Source organism: Caretta caretta, chromosome 11, assembly GCF_965140235.1.
Source record: "Caretta caretta isolate rCarCar2 chromosome 11, rCarCar1.hap1, whole genome shotgun sequence".
In the NCBI taxonomy this organism is placed as follows: Eukaryota; Metazoa; Chordata; order Testudines; family Cheloniidae; genus Caretta; species Caretta caretta.
The window spans coordinates 11,773,948-11,792,340 of NC_134216.1; the positions used below are offsets into that span (position 1 = coordinate 11,773,948).

At 38.9% G+C, this 18,393-nt stretch overlaps 1 protein-coding gene across 1 annotated transcript; it reads right to left on the reverse strand.

Moving 5' to 3' along the window:
* Window positions 1-3,049: 3,049 nt before the first annotated feature.
* LOC125644711 (ropporin-1) lies at window positions 3,050-16,937 on the reverse strand. Its single transcript, XM_048869080.1, has 5 exons — window positions 16,822-16,937; window positions 14,280-14,397; window positions 12,959-13,120; window positions 4,155-4,330; window positions 3,050-3,116 (listed from the first exon to the last, which is right to left on the reverse strand). Exons 1-5 carry the CDS (start codon window positions 16,935-16,937, stop codon window positions 3,050-3,052), a joined length of 639 nt encoding a protein of 212 aa, XP_048725037.1.
* Between the last annotated feature and the right edge of the window lie 1,456 nt (window positions 16,938-18,393).

Below are 18,393 nucleotides of genomic sequence, written 5' to 3' on the forward strand. Positions count from 1 at the left end.
TGACACCAAACTGGGAGTGGTTGCAAGCACTGGAGGACAGAATTTGAATTCAAAATGACCTTGACAGATTGGAGAATTGCTTTGAAATCAACAATATGCAATTCATTAAAGATAAGTACAAAGTACTTCACATAGGAAGGAAAAATCAAATGCACAATTACAAAATGGGGAATAACTGGCGAGATGATAGTACTTCTGAAAAGGGTTTGCGGATTATAGCGGATCGCAAATTGAATATGAGAGAGAGACAAGGTGGGTGAGGTAATATCTTGTATTGGGCCAACTTCTATTGGTGAGAAAGACAAGCTTTCAAGCTTACACAGAGCTCTTCTTCAAATCTGGGAAATGTACTCAGAGTGTCACAGAAAAATACAAGGTGGAACAGATTGTTTACTTTAAGTACTTAACACATATTTCAAGGGACCATTCGTGCGCCTGTTAACACCTTGCCAGTCATAGGTGCTAAAGGGAAAAAAAGCAAAGAACAAGATGAGAATGTTCACAGAAGATGATGGGCAATTATCAAACTAAAGTCAAGTATCTTATGGTGCAACTATTTTCTCTGAAAGAAAAGGAGTACTTGTGGCACCTTAGAGACTAACCAATTTATTTGAGCATGAGCTTTCGTGAGCTACAGCTCACTTCATCACTCATGCTCAAATAAATTGGTTAGTCTCACACGGTATACATCTGATGAAGTGAGCTGTAGCTCACGAAAGCTCATGCTCAAATAAATTGGTTAGTCTCACACGGTATACATCTGATGAAGTGAGCTGTAGCTCACGAAAGCTCATGCTCAAATAAATTGGTTAGTCTCACACGGTATACATCTGATGAAGTGAGCTGTAGCTCACGAAAGCTCATGCTCAAATAAATTGGTTAGTCTCTAAGGTGCCACAAGTACTCCTTTTCTTTTTGCGAATACAGACTAACACGGCTGTTCCTCTGAAACCTATTTTCTCTGAGATGCTTTAAGTCACCAAACTACTACTCGACATGAGGGTGAGCGTCCACCAAACTGATCATTGATGGCCATGAATGCAAAGGCTTGAATAATTAAAGAAAGAACTAATCTAAATTATTTAAAAACAAACAACAGCTTCCTCTTCCCCCTCTTCATTTAGAATGATTTTCAGAGATGTATTCTACAATGCATATTAGCAGAAGAGACATATGCAACCAGATTTCTTTTTAAAATTGAAAGTGAGTGAGGAGAATAGAAAGAGGTGATGTGACTAGAGGTTACAGTATTGCCAACCACAAGTGATCAAAAATCATGAAACAGACCCCTAAAATCATGAGATTTTATAAATAATCAAGTAATATATCGTTACCTCACACATTCATAACTGATAACAAATGTTTGCTTATATTTGGTCCAATCTTTGCTGGATGTTCTAACTCATCTCCAGAAAGAAGATCAAGTCAGCTATGCCCTTGATGAGCCTCAACTGTAATTTCTTGTTCTTTGCAGAAACGGAGTACTATAAAGCCAGTATAATCACTCCTGGGGGGGGGAAAGCGCCCCTCTCTTACTCAACAGTGTCCTCTATGACCAAGTCAGGGATAATATTGAAAGACTTATGAGAAGGCCCAGTCCCATTCTCTTTGGCCAGAGGATTTAGGCTGGAGCATGAGGCCTTAAAGGCGGGTGGTACTAAAAGAAAAATATATGTATATTTCCAGTTTAAATTAAAATACTTTATATTGAATCTCCTAGCCAAGATAGTATGTGGGTAGCTGACCATTCTTTAGAGATACAATTAACACAAATAGAACACTCAAGCAGTCAAACCAACTTTAAAAAGACCTTTAAATAAGCTGCACTTCAGTATCTAAGCTGTTATCTGAATAAACAATAGTTTTGTTCTGTAAGTCAGTTTGGGTACAGAAGGTCAATAATAGTTTAGGCCCAGCTCCTATGGCAAAACTTCAATTAACTTAAGGAGCAGGATCAGAAAACATAGAGACAGATTCTGTGGTCATTTTGCACCAATGGGCTAGGACAGAAGAAGCCTTTCTCATTCCCTTTTCATGGCCTTGCATAAAAGGCAGACAAAATTACTGTCCTTCCTATATGGGGAGCTCAAGGATTGGTCTCTGTAGTCCGTCAGGAGTTTACAATACCCTAAATACGATGAGTAGTTATGGCGAAGAGGCCGAGCTTGTCGCTGTTCTCCACTTTGCCCCAGCCCACGGAGTGGAGCCAATCTCATACGATGGAGTAAGCTGTATCCACAAAGGGTGTAATAGTGGGTGTGTTTCTGGGGAGTGCAGGAAAGACAGAATGTTGTTTGGTGCTTGCACTGCGGTGGTACTGCTTCACCTCTTTCAGGAGTGATCTAGCTCTTTGTCAGGAGCACTGACATGCTCTGTGTCAGGAGCACTGATATTAGATGAGATACTGCTATAACACCATATCCCTGTCACAGGATAATTTTCCATAAGGCTCTCATTGGCCTTACTTGGCAGCAGAAAATCATTAGTTTCCAATCACTGGTTGGAAAACTGGAATTTTTTCCTGCAAGAAATTTTGAATGAAAATCTTTCAATTTTTGCTCAAAAACATTTCAGTTTTCCCATGGGAAGTTTTGAATTAATTTGATTAAGATGTTATGTATGGTTTTTTTTAAACCGAAAACTGAAACCAAATGGCATTTTAAATGGAAACGAACATTTTTTCATATGAAAACATCAATTCAAAATGAGAACTTTTGTTTAGAAATTTTCTGCAAAATGTTTTTGTTGTAATTGACATATTCTGATGAATAATTTGTTTCAACAAAACTGTATTTTTCAAAGGGAAAACTTTCAGCACAATAAATAAATAAATAAAATACAAAATTGACCAGCTCTAATCATTAACCTGTGACAATGTTCCATTCCACTGACAGTCTCTTAATCCACACTCACACATTTGTGATTGACTTCTTGGCCAAATTGTTTATTGATAGAAACAAGAAAAAAGACAGTGAAAGGCCTAATAGTAACCATTATTTTGAAGCACGTTTCTTCATTTTCCTATCAAAGTACTTGATAAGCTGTGCCACTATTCCAGTCTGACCCGTGGATTCTGGGTAAAATCATTCACCTTGATTAGGCCATCAGGTCCAATGCTGCATAAAAAATGGAATATATATTAAATTCATTGAGACCTGGATTTTCATGATAGTTGTAAGAGAAAACATAATACTAATTATGTTCACCCAATCTCTGCTCCCTGTGCTGTAGTCAAACTTCTCTTCTCTCCAAACTGTGCTCTTTGGCCCTCCTCCTACTCCAGTTGAAGTCAATGAAAACATTTGCATTGACTTTAGTGGGAGTTGGATGGAATCCTTTGTCTCTTTCATCCATCCCAGATCATGACTTTTCCCATGGCATCCTGTACACTTGGAACAAGTTTTTAATTTATTTACATCAAGATGCTTCCCTTTTTCAAAATACACCTAACAATCCATGAAGCATTTTCTATAATGTTATATTGTTATACCATTTACTATAATGACCATTCGTCATTCTGGGCATACTTGTTTTACTCTATTTAGCTATATTGCACTGTTGTAACTTCAGGGGCAGAGCTTCACCTGGTATAAATTGTCAAAGCTTCTTTGAAATCAGTGGAGCTACGCCAGTTTTTCTAGCTGAGGATCTGCCCCTTAGAGTGTAAGCTATCTGGGACAGGGGCTTGTTACTTGTTTAGTTCTATATAAATAATAAATGGTAACAATCCTTAGGACTCTGCCATTTGAACTCTGTGCTTTTCTTTGGACTGAAAGAATTTGGTGCTGGGACAACATCTTTCTTTGTCTCCTTTGAAGCATTTAGCACACCTTTTGGTGCTATACAATAAATAATAATGATTCCTCCTCTTTCCTGTCTCTTCACTCCCCCATTATTATTGGTCTTTATTGCTCCCTCATAATTAACTTTCACTCCCTCATTTTAACAATTCTTTCTCTATGACTGCTACTATTTTCACTTCTTCCTTTCACTTTACTTCTTTCTCTCTCTCTACCTTCTGCCTCTCTTTTCTGCTGTCTCCCTTCCTCGTTTGTTTCTCCATCCTTCCTGCAGTTTAATAACTACAGCATAAATACATGCCTCTGATGAAGGAAGCTTTAACTGTGGTTGACAGTTGACAGAGATTTACTTACACCTCCTGTTCAATGTAATTCAGCATTCGGCTGACATGGGATGCTGAAATCTCCCCGTCCACTTCAGCAATGTATGTGTAGAGAAACTGGAAAGTGCTAAAAGGAATACGTGGAGGTCCACTGTCATAATCGCTGGATAAAACCTCACATATAATCTTCAGTGTTTTTGCAATAGTCTATTGGGAAAATAAAATAAAATAAGTGAGCCTCACTTTTGGCAATATCAATGAAGAGACTAGAGGCCTACTTTTCTTGGTATGGAGAGAAACACTGTCATAAAGACACCAAAAATTAGTCTGCAAAGCCATAAATAAAGGACTGAATGATAAATGACAATGTAACGAATAAATGGAGAGGTCTGCTGGGATCTCCAGGAGCGGGATTAAGGCTTTATTTTATTTAACTTCTTTATTAATGGTCTGGAAGATGAGATAAGTATTTGGAGATTGTTTGATGGATAGTACTATTATAAATGTGACATTATTCATATTATAAATAGTACATTTATTTTGCAGGTGACACTGAGGGCTAGATTTTGTCTTTAGGCCCAGCTTTGTGTGAGGGCTGATTATTGAACGGTTGCATTTCAGGAATAGCTCTAAGAGACATTGAACCTTTGTGGTTCATCTCCCTCTCTTTTTTCTTGTTACTCTGGCTGGGCAGCACTTTACTTTTGGCCTATACCAGCAGCAAATTTTGACACTCTGTGCTGGCTGGTGCATTAGGGAATGGAGTTAAGGCTTTGCCAATTACCAGCCCCTCCATCCAAACCTGCCTTAGGTAAATGGGCATAGATTATGCACCTGTGCACTTCAATTTAAGGTCTGGTTAACCAGTTAAGGGGATGTAAGAGGTTTTCAAACTCCGTCTTATTCTCCTGTGTGGGAGCATTTATTATCCAAGTCAAAGTCTAGTGCAAAAGTGGGAAGCAAAAAGAAAAGGAGTTCGTGTGGCACCTTAGAGACTAGCCAATTTATTTGAGCATAAGCTTTCGTGAGCTACAGCTCACTTCATCGGAGTATGCATCCGATGAAGTGAGCTGTAGCTCATGAAAGGTTATGCTCAAATAAATTGGTTAGTCTCTAAGGTGCCACAAGTACTCCTTTTCTTTTTGCGAATACAGACTAACACGGCTGTTACTCTGAAACCTGCAAAAGTGGGAGGTATTCCAAACAAGATCTAATTCTATAATCTGGACTCAAGCAAAATTCCCATTAAAGTCAACTAATATAAAGGGACCTGAAAAGTTATCAGTAGGGGACGGAAATACTAAAATAAAATTCATCCTGGAAAAATGCAAACTAAAATATTTTGTGGAGTGGGAACTCAGCTATTCAATGGGAAGGACAAATCTAGAGCACAGTAATGACAAAGTGGTGATGGTGAACAGCAATATGATGGCACAAAACACTCCACTGTGAATGTGGTTTTCATATGTAGAGAAATTATGTCACAGACTACAGGAATAACAATCCTACTGTGCAGTTTATGATTCAGGTGGGATTGCGCCTGCAACACTATACTTCTCAATACCAGAAAGAGGTTGACAAATTGGAGGGAATTCAGAGAATAGCAACAAAAATTATTTAAGGGCTGTAGGAATTAATTTATAAGAAAAGACTCAAAGAAGAAATTATGTAAAAGTTGGGTATGTTATGAGTAATGAAATATATTATAATTATTTGTTGTGGTGTCATTTGAGATCTCAACCCCATTGGGCGGTGTGATGGGGTGGACTAGGCCCTGCCACACCCCACCCCAGAAAAGGGCAGTAAACCGGTCCTTCAAACTGCCTAGAGCGGCTGTGAGGGAAGCAGCCAATCAGGGCCCAACAGACTAGTGTAAAAAGAGCTGCAGGGCCAGAGTGGGGGAGTTCCTTGCTAGAGCTGGATGGTGTGTGGATGGCTGAGGGATCTGCAGTACCTCGGATGAGGTAGTGCTGCCAGAAGCTGGGGAGAGTGAGAAGGACTCCTGAGTGGGTTGCGGGGACTCCACCAGGACAAGGCCCTAAGGTAAGGGTGAAGATGGCACAGGGCTGCGGGGAAGTGGCCCAAGCAATTAGAACAGTGGTGGGACTTAGATAAAGGGACACAGTGGACAGCTGCTATCTACAGGGTCCTTGGGTTGGCACCTGGAATAGTGGATGGGCCTTGGTCCCTCCCATCCCCATTAACCATTGGGGGAAGTGGCCTGGACACTGAGGCATCCCAGGGCAAGTAAATAAACTGCAACAGCCCAGCTGGAGAGTTGTGGACGGAAAGTAAGGTGACCAGACAGCAAGTGTGAAAAATCAGGATGGGGGTGGGGGTAATAGGAGCCTATATAAGAAAAAGCCCCAAATATTGGAACTGTCCCTTTAAAATCAGGACATCTGGTCACCTTAATGGAAAGGCCCTAAGAGAGTGAAGACTTTATCGCCAGGGAGGGAGCCCTGGGGCACTACCCTATCCTGGAGCAGGGACAACTTGTGGGAGACATTACAGAGGGCACTGAGAGAGACCCCTGTTGGGCTTGTACCCCAGAAGGGGTTTTGCTTTGCTTTTATTGCACCGACTGTGTGTGACTTGGCCAGAGGGCTGAGTCACCGAAGACCCACCACAAAGAGAGAGAGAGAGAGAGAGTGCAGGCACATGCACTTGGCCAGAGGGCAGTTGTGAGAGGTGAGTGCGACCCCATTACAGGCGGGTAGTATATAAACATAACAAAAGAATGGTCCCTGTTGCAAAAAGTTTACAATATAAGATGACAGACTGGTACAGTACAACAAATAAAAACTGTCTACAAGATCTGAAATGTGTAAACAACAAGAAAAACTAAGAGTTGCTTAGGATGGTATACTCTGGGGAGCTGGAACCTCACCTTTTTATGAGTGCTGTCATCAGCTAAGGTGAAACAAAGTTCTTTTGCTTAGGAAAGTACAGGAAACAAACGAACAAAAGGAAGGATCTAGGAACAACAGAAGCAGAGCTGCAAGCCACCAAATCACACTAGAAAACAGGATGACCAGCTCTATCGGCAATTATCTATAAGATAGGAAAAAAGCTGCATAATCATGAAGGACTTCAATCTGAGTGACACATGCTGGAGGTCTCATGCCACCAGTACTAAAACATCCTTGGAATTTATAAAAATTATAGATGACTGTTTCCTAACTCAAAAATTGTTGCATCCAACATGGGGCAATATATATTAGACCACCTCTTGACAGATAAAGAGGAATTGATCACAGACATAAAAATCAGAGGATGCTTAGGTGTAAGCGATCATGACTTGGCTATATTTGTTATGTGTAAGCACAATAAATTCCAAACCAGTAATATACGTACTTGGTGTTTTTACAAGGACCAGTTTCACAAAACTGAAAACAATTAAGAGACAAATCAGCGGGGAGAAAACTTGAAACTGTTCAAGAAGGTTTTAGTAGATGTACAAAAAGGCACAACTGAGGAGGAAGATTATGGTGGTTAAAAAACCTGCCTGATTTAGAGAGGAAGTGACAACAGCTATAAAAAATAAAAATATATAACAAATGAGAAAAAGAGGTGACTAACAGCAGTGAATATAAATTGGAAGCTAGGAGTTGAAGTAAATTGATAAGGTAAGCAAAAGAACAAAAGGCAAAATCTGTGGACAGCAAAGTTATGGTCAAGAAGGAATTTAAGTATATTAGGAAGAAAAGGAATCCTAAAAACAGTACGGATCCATTATTACATGGAAATAGTAGAATTGTCAATAACAATGCAGAAAGGGCAGAAATGTTTAATAAATATTTCTGTTCTCTGTTTGGGGAGAAAAAAATGATGTAGTCATATCATATGACTATTAAATAGTTTCCATTCCAACAGTAACTAAAGGAGGATGTTAAATAGCAACTATTAAAGTGAGATTTTTTTTTAAAACTCCTGGATGCAAGTTAGCTGGGCCTGCTGATTTAAAATTGTCTAAGGAGCTCATTGGACCATTACTGTGGATTTTCAATAAGTCTTGGAACAGTGGGAAAGTTCCAGAGCACTGGAAGAAAGCTAATGTTGTGCTAATATTTAAACAGGCAAATGGGATGATCCAGTTAATTATAGGCCTGTCAGTCTGATATTGATCTCTGGCAAAATAATGGAATGGCTGATATAGGACTCAATTTACACAGAGTTAAAGAATACAATGGTGTTATAGAAAATAGACCTGTCAGACTAATCTATTTTTTTTTGTTTTGAGAGTATGAGCTTGGTTGATAAAGGTAAGAGTATTGATGTGATATACTTAAACTTCTGTTAGGTGCTTGACTTGGTACTGCATGACATTTTGATTAAGAAACTAGAAGAATACAAAATCAACAATGGTACATATTAAATGGATTAAAAACTAGCTAATTGATAGGTTTCAAAATGTAATTGTAAACAGGGAATCCTCATTAAACCGGTGTGTTTCTCCAGGAGTCCTACAGAGATTGGTTTTTGACGCTATGCTATTTAGCAGTTTTATCAATAACTTGGAAGAAAACAAAATAATTACTGATAAAATGACATAAAGATTGGGGAGTAGTAAATAATGAAGAGGACAGTTCATTGACACAGGGTTATCTGGATCACTTGGTAAACTGGGTGCCAGCAAACAATGTGTTTCAATGTGACCAAATGTTTACAGGATGGGGGACAGTATCGTGGGAAGCAGTAACTCTGAAAAAGATTTGGGGGTCAGGGTGGACATCTAGCTGAACATTAGTTCCAAGAGTGATATTGTGACTAAAAGGGCAAATTATTCTTTGATGTATAAATAGGGATAAGGAGATTGCCTTACTTCTGTGTTTGGCCCTGGTGTCCATACTTCAAGAAGGATGATGAAAAATTGGAAAGGGTTCAGAGAAGACCCATGAAAATGATTAAAGGATTGGAAAACATGTCTTTTAGAAAAAGATTCAAGGAGATCAATCTATTTAGCTTAACAAAGAGAAGGTTGAGGGTTGACTTGATCACAGCCTATGAGTACCTACATGGAGAACAGAAATCTGATAATAGAGGACTCTTCAATTTAGCAGACAAAGGTATATCAGGACCAATGGCTGGAAGTTGAAGCTAGACAAATTCAGAGCAGAAATAAGGTGCAAATTTAACAGTGAGGGAAACTAATCATTAGAATAATTTACTGAGGATTGTGGTGGATTCTCTCTTACAATAGATATAAGATCACACCATTCATACAGTGTAAAGCATGCCTGGTTGGTTGGTACTGTTTTTACAGTGACTGCCTTGCACATTGGGGGCCCCCACCCTGCATTCTGTGTGCATCTAAACTTATGATGAAGAGAGGTTCAATTGTATAATGGATGATGGACTTAATTTGATGCACCAGTGTTTTCCATTGTGTGCCACTAACCATAACCTTTTAGAGTTCATCATTTGTAAAAACTCACCTTTAATGTAAAGGTCTGAAATATAAAACTATATTTCAAGCCCTCCTGGCCAGGAATCTTGACTTTTAAGAAATATTTCTGAAAAGCACCAAACTCATTTTTGAATGCTGTAAAAATATTAACCTTAATCATGAAGGGATGTGAAACATCCTTCAGATCATGAGAGCTCTGGTGAAGCTGGGATGGTTGTGAGCTGGGACGGTGGTGATTCTAATATAAAGGGCAACAGGAAGCTGCAGGGAGGGGTGTGGCCAGGGGTAAAAGTAACTCCAGACACTTACCGGTACTGGGCCTTGGCTGGGGCCTCGGGCAGAAGGGGCGGGGCTGAGGGTCAGCACCCGCTCTTCCAGGCCACTTGGCGCTCCAGTAGCGATTTAAAGGGCCTGGGGCTCCGGACGCCGCTGCTGCAGCCATGCTTTAGTGTGGGCTGCATACGGGCCGGTGCGGGTTCTTCCCGGTATGCCGTACCGGCCAGTACCGGCTCACTTTCACCCCTGGGTGTGGCTAAGAGAGAGAGTAGCTGAGATTGCTAGAGCCAGGAGGTCTGGCAGTAAATTCAGAAAAGAGGAGTTTATGTGGAGAAAGTGGAAAGAGCAGCTATGAAGAACACGTTTGGTTCCTGTAGAACACTAGCCAGATAAAGCCTGTGAATGGGAGCTTAAGAAGGGAAGTTGAGCTGAAACATGTTTGGTTTTGGACTTTTGAGTTCTGTATTTTACAAACTCTAGTGCCAACCTGAGGAGAACTGCAGGAGAGTGAATTAAAGGGTTTGAGCTTAGACGGTTACTGGAGACTGAATTCTTACAGGGTCCAGATGAAGGGAAAATAGAGGTGGAATGGCCAAAGAGGCAACCCTAGTCATGAGGGGGTGCTCAGGAGGCAGTAAATGGTTACAGTCATTATCCTATAAAGGATTATCAGTTAAAGCCTTTTGTTGAATATGGAAGCATACAAATGGTTGATCCTGATATCCTAACATGCAATTAGAGATTTTTTTCCCCCCAGAGTGTGGCCTAATTCTGATCTCATTAAAGTCAATAAAATCCCACCTTTAGTTCCCACTGATGCTAACAGGAGTGTTCACTAGGAATATATGAACAGGTTAGGGATAATTAATCTTAAAGAATTATCTAATTTGTAGAACACCGCATCATTAAGGGCCACAATGTTTTGAACTTTATGAGCTGCTGACACCTTTAACAGTATAGATATTTTTTTTTCCAGTTAGCGGTTTAATATTATATATTGCACAGAAGGTTGCAAGACTCTTGAATCCCACAAGATGGAGCCAATTTATTGTATAATGACCAGCCCTACGCTTATTCTAAGACCGACAAAGGGTCCCTCATTATTTCTTTGAAATAAACTAATACACATGTATTTTGTTTAACTGGATTCATGGAAGTGTCACTGGCACCTCATGGAAAACTTTTTACTTAGAGACAATTCTGCTGATGTGAATGTTTCTCACTAGTAGGGGCATTAGCATGAAAACAGGAGCTTTATTGTCTGGGACTTCATTGATTCCAACTGTTTGTTGCTCACCTGAAGTCAAAATTTTCTGTGACATCAAAATTATCTGCACAAAACCTAAGTCTAATGTCACAATTAGAATATTATGAATTTAATTGAGGAATATGCTGAAGGAAGAGATGAATGCCTAAGCACAAATATCCCATTTTCATAAAAAGGTCCCTAATGAAACAAAAGAGAAGTGAAATACAGAAAATAGGATTTATAAATAGAACTATCTCTAAATGGAATGATTTTTAAGATTTGCTATGATGCAAAAATTGCTAGTGATACTGACTGATCATATTGAACACAATCACCACTGATGTAAAACTTGTAAAGGTTTTAGTTAACTCATTTTAAGCACTGTTATATTTATTGTTTCAGGAGCAGATTGATACATTTTAAAGCCATGAGGGACCATTATGATCATCTAGTCTGACCTGCTAACTATAAGCCATAGAAGATCATCCTAGAACTTCTGCTTCAAGTCCATAACTTCTGTCTGAGCTATAGCATATCTTTTAGAAACATATCTAATCTTGACTTAAAGATTGCAAGTGATGGAGAATCCACCACATGCCTAAGTATTTTGTTCCAATGGCTAACCACCCTCACTTTTTTTTTTAAAGTTTGCCTTAGAGAATACATTCACCTTCTCTGCAATAGATCAGATAGGATTTGAACATGCAGCCACTTACCCACAGAGCACAACATGTTCTGCTGCTCCATTAAGCCATTCCAGGTATGTTGAGAATATAAATATATGTTAATAAAAATGTACATTTATTAATGCCTATTTCAAATTATAAGAATCTAAAAGGGCACCTATCCTAGGTCCTAAGAGCCCCTGACATTTTCCTAAAATGTCCATCATAACAAATCCAGCAGGAAACCCCACCATATACCAAACAGAAGTATCTAAACTCTTAACCCAAAGCTTCATTAAAATTTTGAATTTTGCAGCATACCCTGAAGGCCAACAGAATGTGGCTATTTCAGACCCAGCAGGAAAATGAGTTCCAAAGTCAAGGGGCCCTCATGGGGAACACTTCCTAACACTTCTAAACCAAGAGGGTTGCAGATCAAACGGATAGGAAAAATGTGAATCTAGAACATAGGATGTGGTACCAAGTTCCCTCCAACACTTTTAGAATCTCAGTCAGCACCAACAGGTGAAATTTATGTGGAGTGACAAGATGTTGTTCTGCCTTCATGGAAGCAGAGAATTTGCTCCAAATGTGCATAATTTTTCTCTTAAAAGAACTATACATTTCCTCACACTGGGAGGAATTTAGACTCTCAGTGCAGAAAGCCAGAATAAACCAAGCTATCCATCACCCAAAGCAAATCTATTGACTGAAATATTGTGGATGCTATGGTGGAGACAACCTCTTTTTGCCTCCCTTGTAGTTATGACATATGTGTCTAGAAAAACCTTTATGTTACAATCAGATAAAGTCTATAACTCTGCCACTGTCACTCCTAGCTGTCTTCCCCTATTGTTGCAAATCATCTGTAAAACAATGTGAACTGTTATAATGAGGTTGGGAAAGAGGATCCAGGTACCACTATATCAGTGGTAGAGAAAATAAATCTTGTTATAAAAGCCTAATATGACATTGATCAGTTGGAGGAGCAATACTCTTGCAGAGCCTTCTATAAATGCTCTGGTTCCTTGACCTCTGAGGGCAGATGGTCAAAATAACTCCCTCATCCCAAAATGAAAGGTGTGTGCTGAACTCAAAGCCAGGAGGTGTGTTTGATCCATGACCTGGGTAAAATATCCAATTGCTCAACCTCCAATCTCAACCCGAAACACTAAATCAAGATCGGCTATGTAAAGAATATAGAAATGTGAATGAAAAAGTGTAGATAAACTTACAACTCCAAGAGAGCTACATGCCAGGGCTAAAAACTTAAGCCATTCAATTTCTTCGGTAAAACGACCAACATTCATAACACTCTCAAATAAGTCTGTTGGGAGATTCAGCACCTTCCACATGTGGGCCAGTTCATCTACATGGATTATCAGTCTGCCACTCACCTGGAAATAAATACATAATAATATGCATCACAGGTAAAGAAATATCTTTCCCTTTCATTTCCAGTTTTGCTATTCTTTAAGCTGAAATCTCAGCCCAAACATCCCCACCCTTATTAACTATGAAATCTGGAGAGTCATTGAGGGGCTTGAACATTTTCTCCAAGAAGTACAGAACAGAAAAAATCTAAAGAACAGAATGGGTTCCTAACAAAGTCCTTGCACTATGCTTGGCATGAAGTAAATTAGTCTTTTGGGTCAGTGGTAAGTACCACCAGGGTACTATGTCAAAATAAAGACAGTGTTGATGTCAGAGTATTTGACACAATGGGCACTCTGAGGGTGCTGAAGTTCAGCTTCAGGCCTTGCCATACTGAATCTACACTAACAGAGCAGGATGCCCAGCTGGGGCACTTTACTTAGATTTGTTCTAGACTTTTGCTTTTGAAATAGTCTGGGCTGACTTTGAATTGGATTTATGGAAAGAGCTGATGATGCTAGAGAGCCTTCAGGAGCAACTGGATGTCTGACACACATTTTGCAGGCAGGGTTAAGAAAGCTATTTGTAGATTTGATCCATATAGAAAATAGAAATGAAGACTGAGGACAGTGATGATTCCAGGCTGTAAATTTTGATATAATTAACAGTGTGAGTTAAGGAAACAAATTGTTTCTGCTACATCTGGCAGGACTTCAATTTTATGAACATATAGCCTGAGTGCGTAACCTTTACTGTTGCTGAATACTTATGCAAATAATTCCATTGAGTACAGTGGCATTACTTGTGTGAGTAAGTGTTCACCGCATTGGAAAAGGTTGCCCAATCAGGACCAAAGGGAGTACAATTCAAGGAATATTTTATTTTGTACTGTTGCATCTAGCCAAGGAGTCACATTTTTAAAGGTCTTATTTCTCAGTTCTTCATTGGTAGAAACCTGTGATTTTTTTTCAAAGATACCAGCTAATATATTAGTATTCTCCATACACATTTTACTTGTATTCATTGAATAGAGTATTTGCAGAAATAACATTGAAAGCAAATACATTTTCTCAGACTGCAAATGTAGTATCCGTAACATTATTAAAGAAGCAAAATAGCATATGGATGTAAATATTCTGTCTCTATATATTTGCCCCAGAAAGTAAATTAGATGTTTCTTACTCGTTGGTGTAAGACCTTTAAGAGCTCTGGAGTGAGTTCTGCCCAGTTTGACAAAGGTACCCTTTCTGATCGCTCTCTTACTGGAGGTAAATCACCACGGGCCACAGCACTAAAGTAACTAGACAGAGAAAGACAGACAGATGCTTGCTTTCTAAATGCTTTTAACAGAAGCAGATATTAAACATAATGGTTCATATGATTTATGCTTACTAAATAGAAGACAATTGGATTTCAACTATCTGATGCAGCAGCTTCTGTTTAAGCAGCACTGCTTTTAATCAGAGAAGTACTGTGCTATCAAACAACTTTCCTTTCATTCCTGCATATAAGTGGTATTTTTAGGGCTTGAATCATCTCCCGTTGTAGTCAGTGGGAGTTCTTCCATTGACTTCAATGGTCTTTATATTCAGCCCATAGTATTTCTTTGGACATCTAATTTTTGGCCCTGATTCAGGAAAGCATTAAAGCATAAGTGTAATTCCATCCCTATTCAGGATAGTATGTTAGCATATGCTTAAGAGCACTTCATGAATAAGAGTGCTTTCCTGAATCAGGGTCGTTAAATGAAAATCATCTTTTAAAGAAACCATACATTTTCTCACAAATTTTAGGACAAGTCTGTGATATTATCAAATAGAAGCAAATATGTTACAATAAAAGAGAACTTTCCTCCTAATAAAATATTAATGGTCATACAGTATACATCTTTTTCTCTTTAATAATGAACAGCACTACATTCAAAATGCTTTATTGTTGTTCCAAAGGAAACTAGTATTCTGGAAACAATACAGACCGGCTTTAGCTATAATACATTGGTGCCCAAGCTTATTGTACAGGAGGGCCACATAAGCCTAAGCACAACCTACATATATTAAGATGTAAAGTCAGCAGTATTGATTTATATTTTAAGTTCAGCTTGTTTTATATGTATTTAGATAGACAATACTGTGCACAGAAACAACCTATTTACACACTTGTGTAAACTAAAATAATGCAAACATAACGACAAAATGTAAATGAATTGGCCATTAGTATATTGTGTTGAAGTAGGCTGTGGGCCTTCTGAGTGCTCTGCTGGACCATGTACGACCCATGGGCAGAAGGCTAGGTACCCCTGCTATAATACATTAAACTTATACTGAATAAGGTGAAAGACAATAGGACTGAGGGGGTAGGCATAGCTCAGTGGTTTGAGCATTAGCCTGCTAAACCCAGGATTGCAAGTTCAATCCTTGAGGGGGCCATTTGGGGCAAAAATTGGGGATTGGTCCTGCTTTGAGCAGGGGGTTGGACTAGATGACCTCCTGAGGTCCCTTCCAACCCTGATACTCTATTATTTAAAAAGTAAATAAATAAAATCTTATGGTTCAGTCTATTTATCAACTGTAATTAGCTACTTTTTTTACTTAGAGAAAGTTAACACTTTAACCTATCACCCACATATGCCAATATCAGCTGAGGGAGCTGACATTTCAGGATAGGCGTGTTCATTAGACAAATTACATGTCAAATTGATTTAAACACTCATGCCACTCCATGCACTGAATTACCCTGGGAAAAACTCCTTGTGCAGTAATTCAGTCCCCACAGCATTTAAACTTGAAAAAGGATAATAAATTTAACGCATAGTTTGGGATTGCTGCAGTGCTGAACATTGTTTAAAAACAAAACAATGAAACCACCTTGTAATCTATTGGATTTACTAACAATTTATCCTTTCTGTTGTTCTGGGGGCACTTCAAATCAGGCCACTCACTAATTTAGTGGTCACTGGAGAGTTGTTCCGCGCTAAAGAAAAGGGAGGATGGATTGCAAAGATATGAGGCCATATCCTGGTGTAAATCAGTATAGATACATCAATTTTAAATTGAGCTATGCTGATTTATACCAGATTAGCATAGAACCCATTTTTAAAAAATGAACTAGCACAATAGATGTGTGCACGTGTGATATACACCTTACTCTCATTGCCCCTGGATGGTGAAGAGTTTTGAGTGTTATAGACCAGTGTTTCTAAAATGTCCATAATTTTATTAAAGTGCTGAATTTATCTGGGGACTCACTCTTCAGAGGAATTTCATTTTAAACAGTCTCAATTCCAGGTGGCAACTGTACATCTGGGAACATACAGTGATCACCAGCATCTCAACCTTTGACTAGATTAAATTAATAGTGTGCCTGCTGTAGAGACACTTAAAATACCAGATCTCCAGCCGTAGTGGGGACAAAGAAAAGGTAAGTGTGGGTCTCTCACAAATATTAACTTTGGAGCACAAGACAAGCCAAATCTGGAGAGGAAATGAACACCTGCAATTCACATTGACTTCACAGTGTTGCCAGATGCTCAGTAGATCTCAAAAGCTATTGTGCAGCAGCAATCAGATTTTCAACTGGTGTAAATCAATGTAGCTCCAATGGATATATCCACTGAAGTTGACTTCAGTGGGTAGATCCAGTGAAGTGATTAACTTTTCCATGGTGGCCAGCAAATCTTTTATAATGGGGGTTTGATTTTTTTTAAGTTAGGAAAAAATGAACATACTCAGATGCCCATTGGAGCAGATCTGGAGGCTGGGTTCGAATAGCAGCTTTTGTAAACTGTTTCAGCAGTTCTGGCAGTTCTGGAGGGATGCATATTTGCTTATCTGTATATGGCATAATTACTGCACCTATGGGGAAAAATAACAGTTTTGTAACATACTCTGTCTATGCTGAAAATGTGTTTAAAAATAAGTAATACAATCTTGTTAGAAAAGCAATCAATACTTTGGAAAGATCTGTTTTAATTTGTGAACTATTTTGGTGGCTCAGTTGCTGGCTATAAATAAGAACAAATAAGGCACTATACTACACGTTATAAAACCAAATAAAAAAGACACAGATTTCTATAAGTGAAATGATCACTATTAACTTTTATTTTCTGACAATTTCTGTCCATTTTACAATATCTTGCTAATTATGATTTATAGTCATATCTAATGTAATGTACTGTGTTATGTATAGTAAATATACTATGTACTACAGACTATGTATGACAGGAATTTGTAGATTTGGATCAGACCGAGGATTGAACTACAAGGGTTGCCATTAAAAAGCTAACATTTATTGCATCATGGCATCTGATAAACTTCAGTATTCTCCTGTACTAAAAATAGGAAATAAAGGCCTAATCCAAAACCCAATGAAGTCCATCGGAAGACTCCCCATCTCATCAGTGCGTGTTTGATCAGGCTCCAGCTATGCTATGATTAACAGAAAAAATGAAAGTGTTAATCTCAAAGGTCGAATGGTATGAACAATTGGAAATTAGAGCTAGGATTTTCAAAAGAACCAGAGGAAGTTAGGTGCTCAATCCCCATTGAATATTTGTGGGATTTGGGAACCTTGCTCCATTAGGTTCTTTTGACAATCCCAGCCTAGAAACTTAGCATATAATGTTAGAAAAGGAGCTCAGAAGAGTTGGAGGAGATCAAGGACCAGGAGACCAGAAGGGAATAACCAGTTGTGGGTAACTTAATTAACTATTATTATTAAGGTGGCGTCTAGCACTAGGAAGAGTAGGAGAAGTAGCAAAGGGCTGAGGATCAAAAAGAATGGAGAGAAAGTGACTTGAATAACCTAGATCACCTTGCATGACTGGAAAAAGTTTCAGAGGAGTGGGCAGAGCTGTGCTTTTTATTATGAGAGCATATCAGGATGAGCATTGGAGGGATTCTATTTTTTACATGACCTGTTTGAAAGAATGGCAGGCTCTGTGCAATATATTCCACTTATGCCAGATTGCCGCCTTGGATATTTACATTCTAAACCTTGTTTAGTTTAAGGAGAGAGCTTACGAAACATCAGAGGCATGAAAGAAGCAAGAAAAACGAGGAGGGGAAAGGAGAAGGAGGTGTAAGCATGGAGCACATTATTTCAGAATTGTGGCTGAGCTCCCCACAGTTGAGCCCCACCTTTTTATAAGGAAACCACATTACCTGGATAAAAAAATTCAGTTACGCAGCAGTAGCCCTGGAACCTCCCGCCTCTGAGTGTAAGGGGTGGGAGCCCTGACTCTCCACTTGCAAATGCACTTATATTACTGGTTTTCTTTGCTAGGCTGCCATGCAGATAA

Excerpts from the sequence above, each read along its gene's own strand:
- LOC125644711 (XM_048869080.1), bottom strand. The coding sequence starts at position 16,937 with ATGCCATATACAGATAAGCAAATATGCATCCCTCCAGAACTGCCAGAA. Across the intron at positions 14,398-16,821 it reads CTGCTCCAATGGGCATCTGA|TTACTTTAGTGCTGTGGCCC; the intron begins GTATGTTCATTT and ends TTCTCTGTCTAG. Across the intron at positions 4,331-12,958 it reads CATGTAGCTCTCTTGGAGTT|ACTATTGCAAAAACACTGAA; the intron begins GTAAGTTTATCT and ends TTTTCCCAATAG.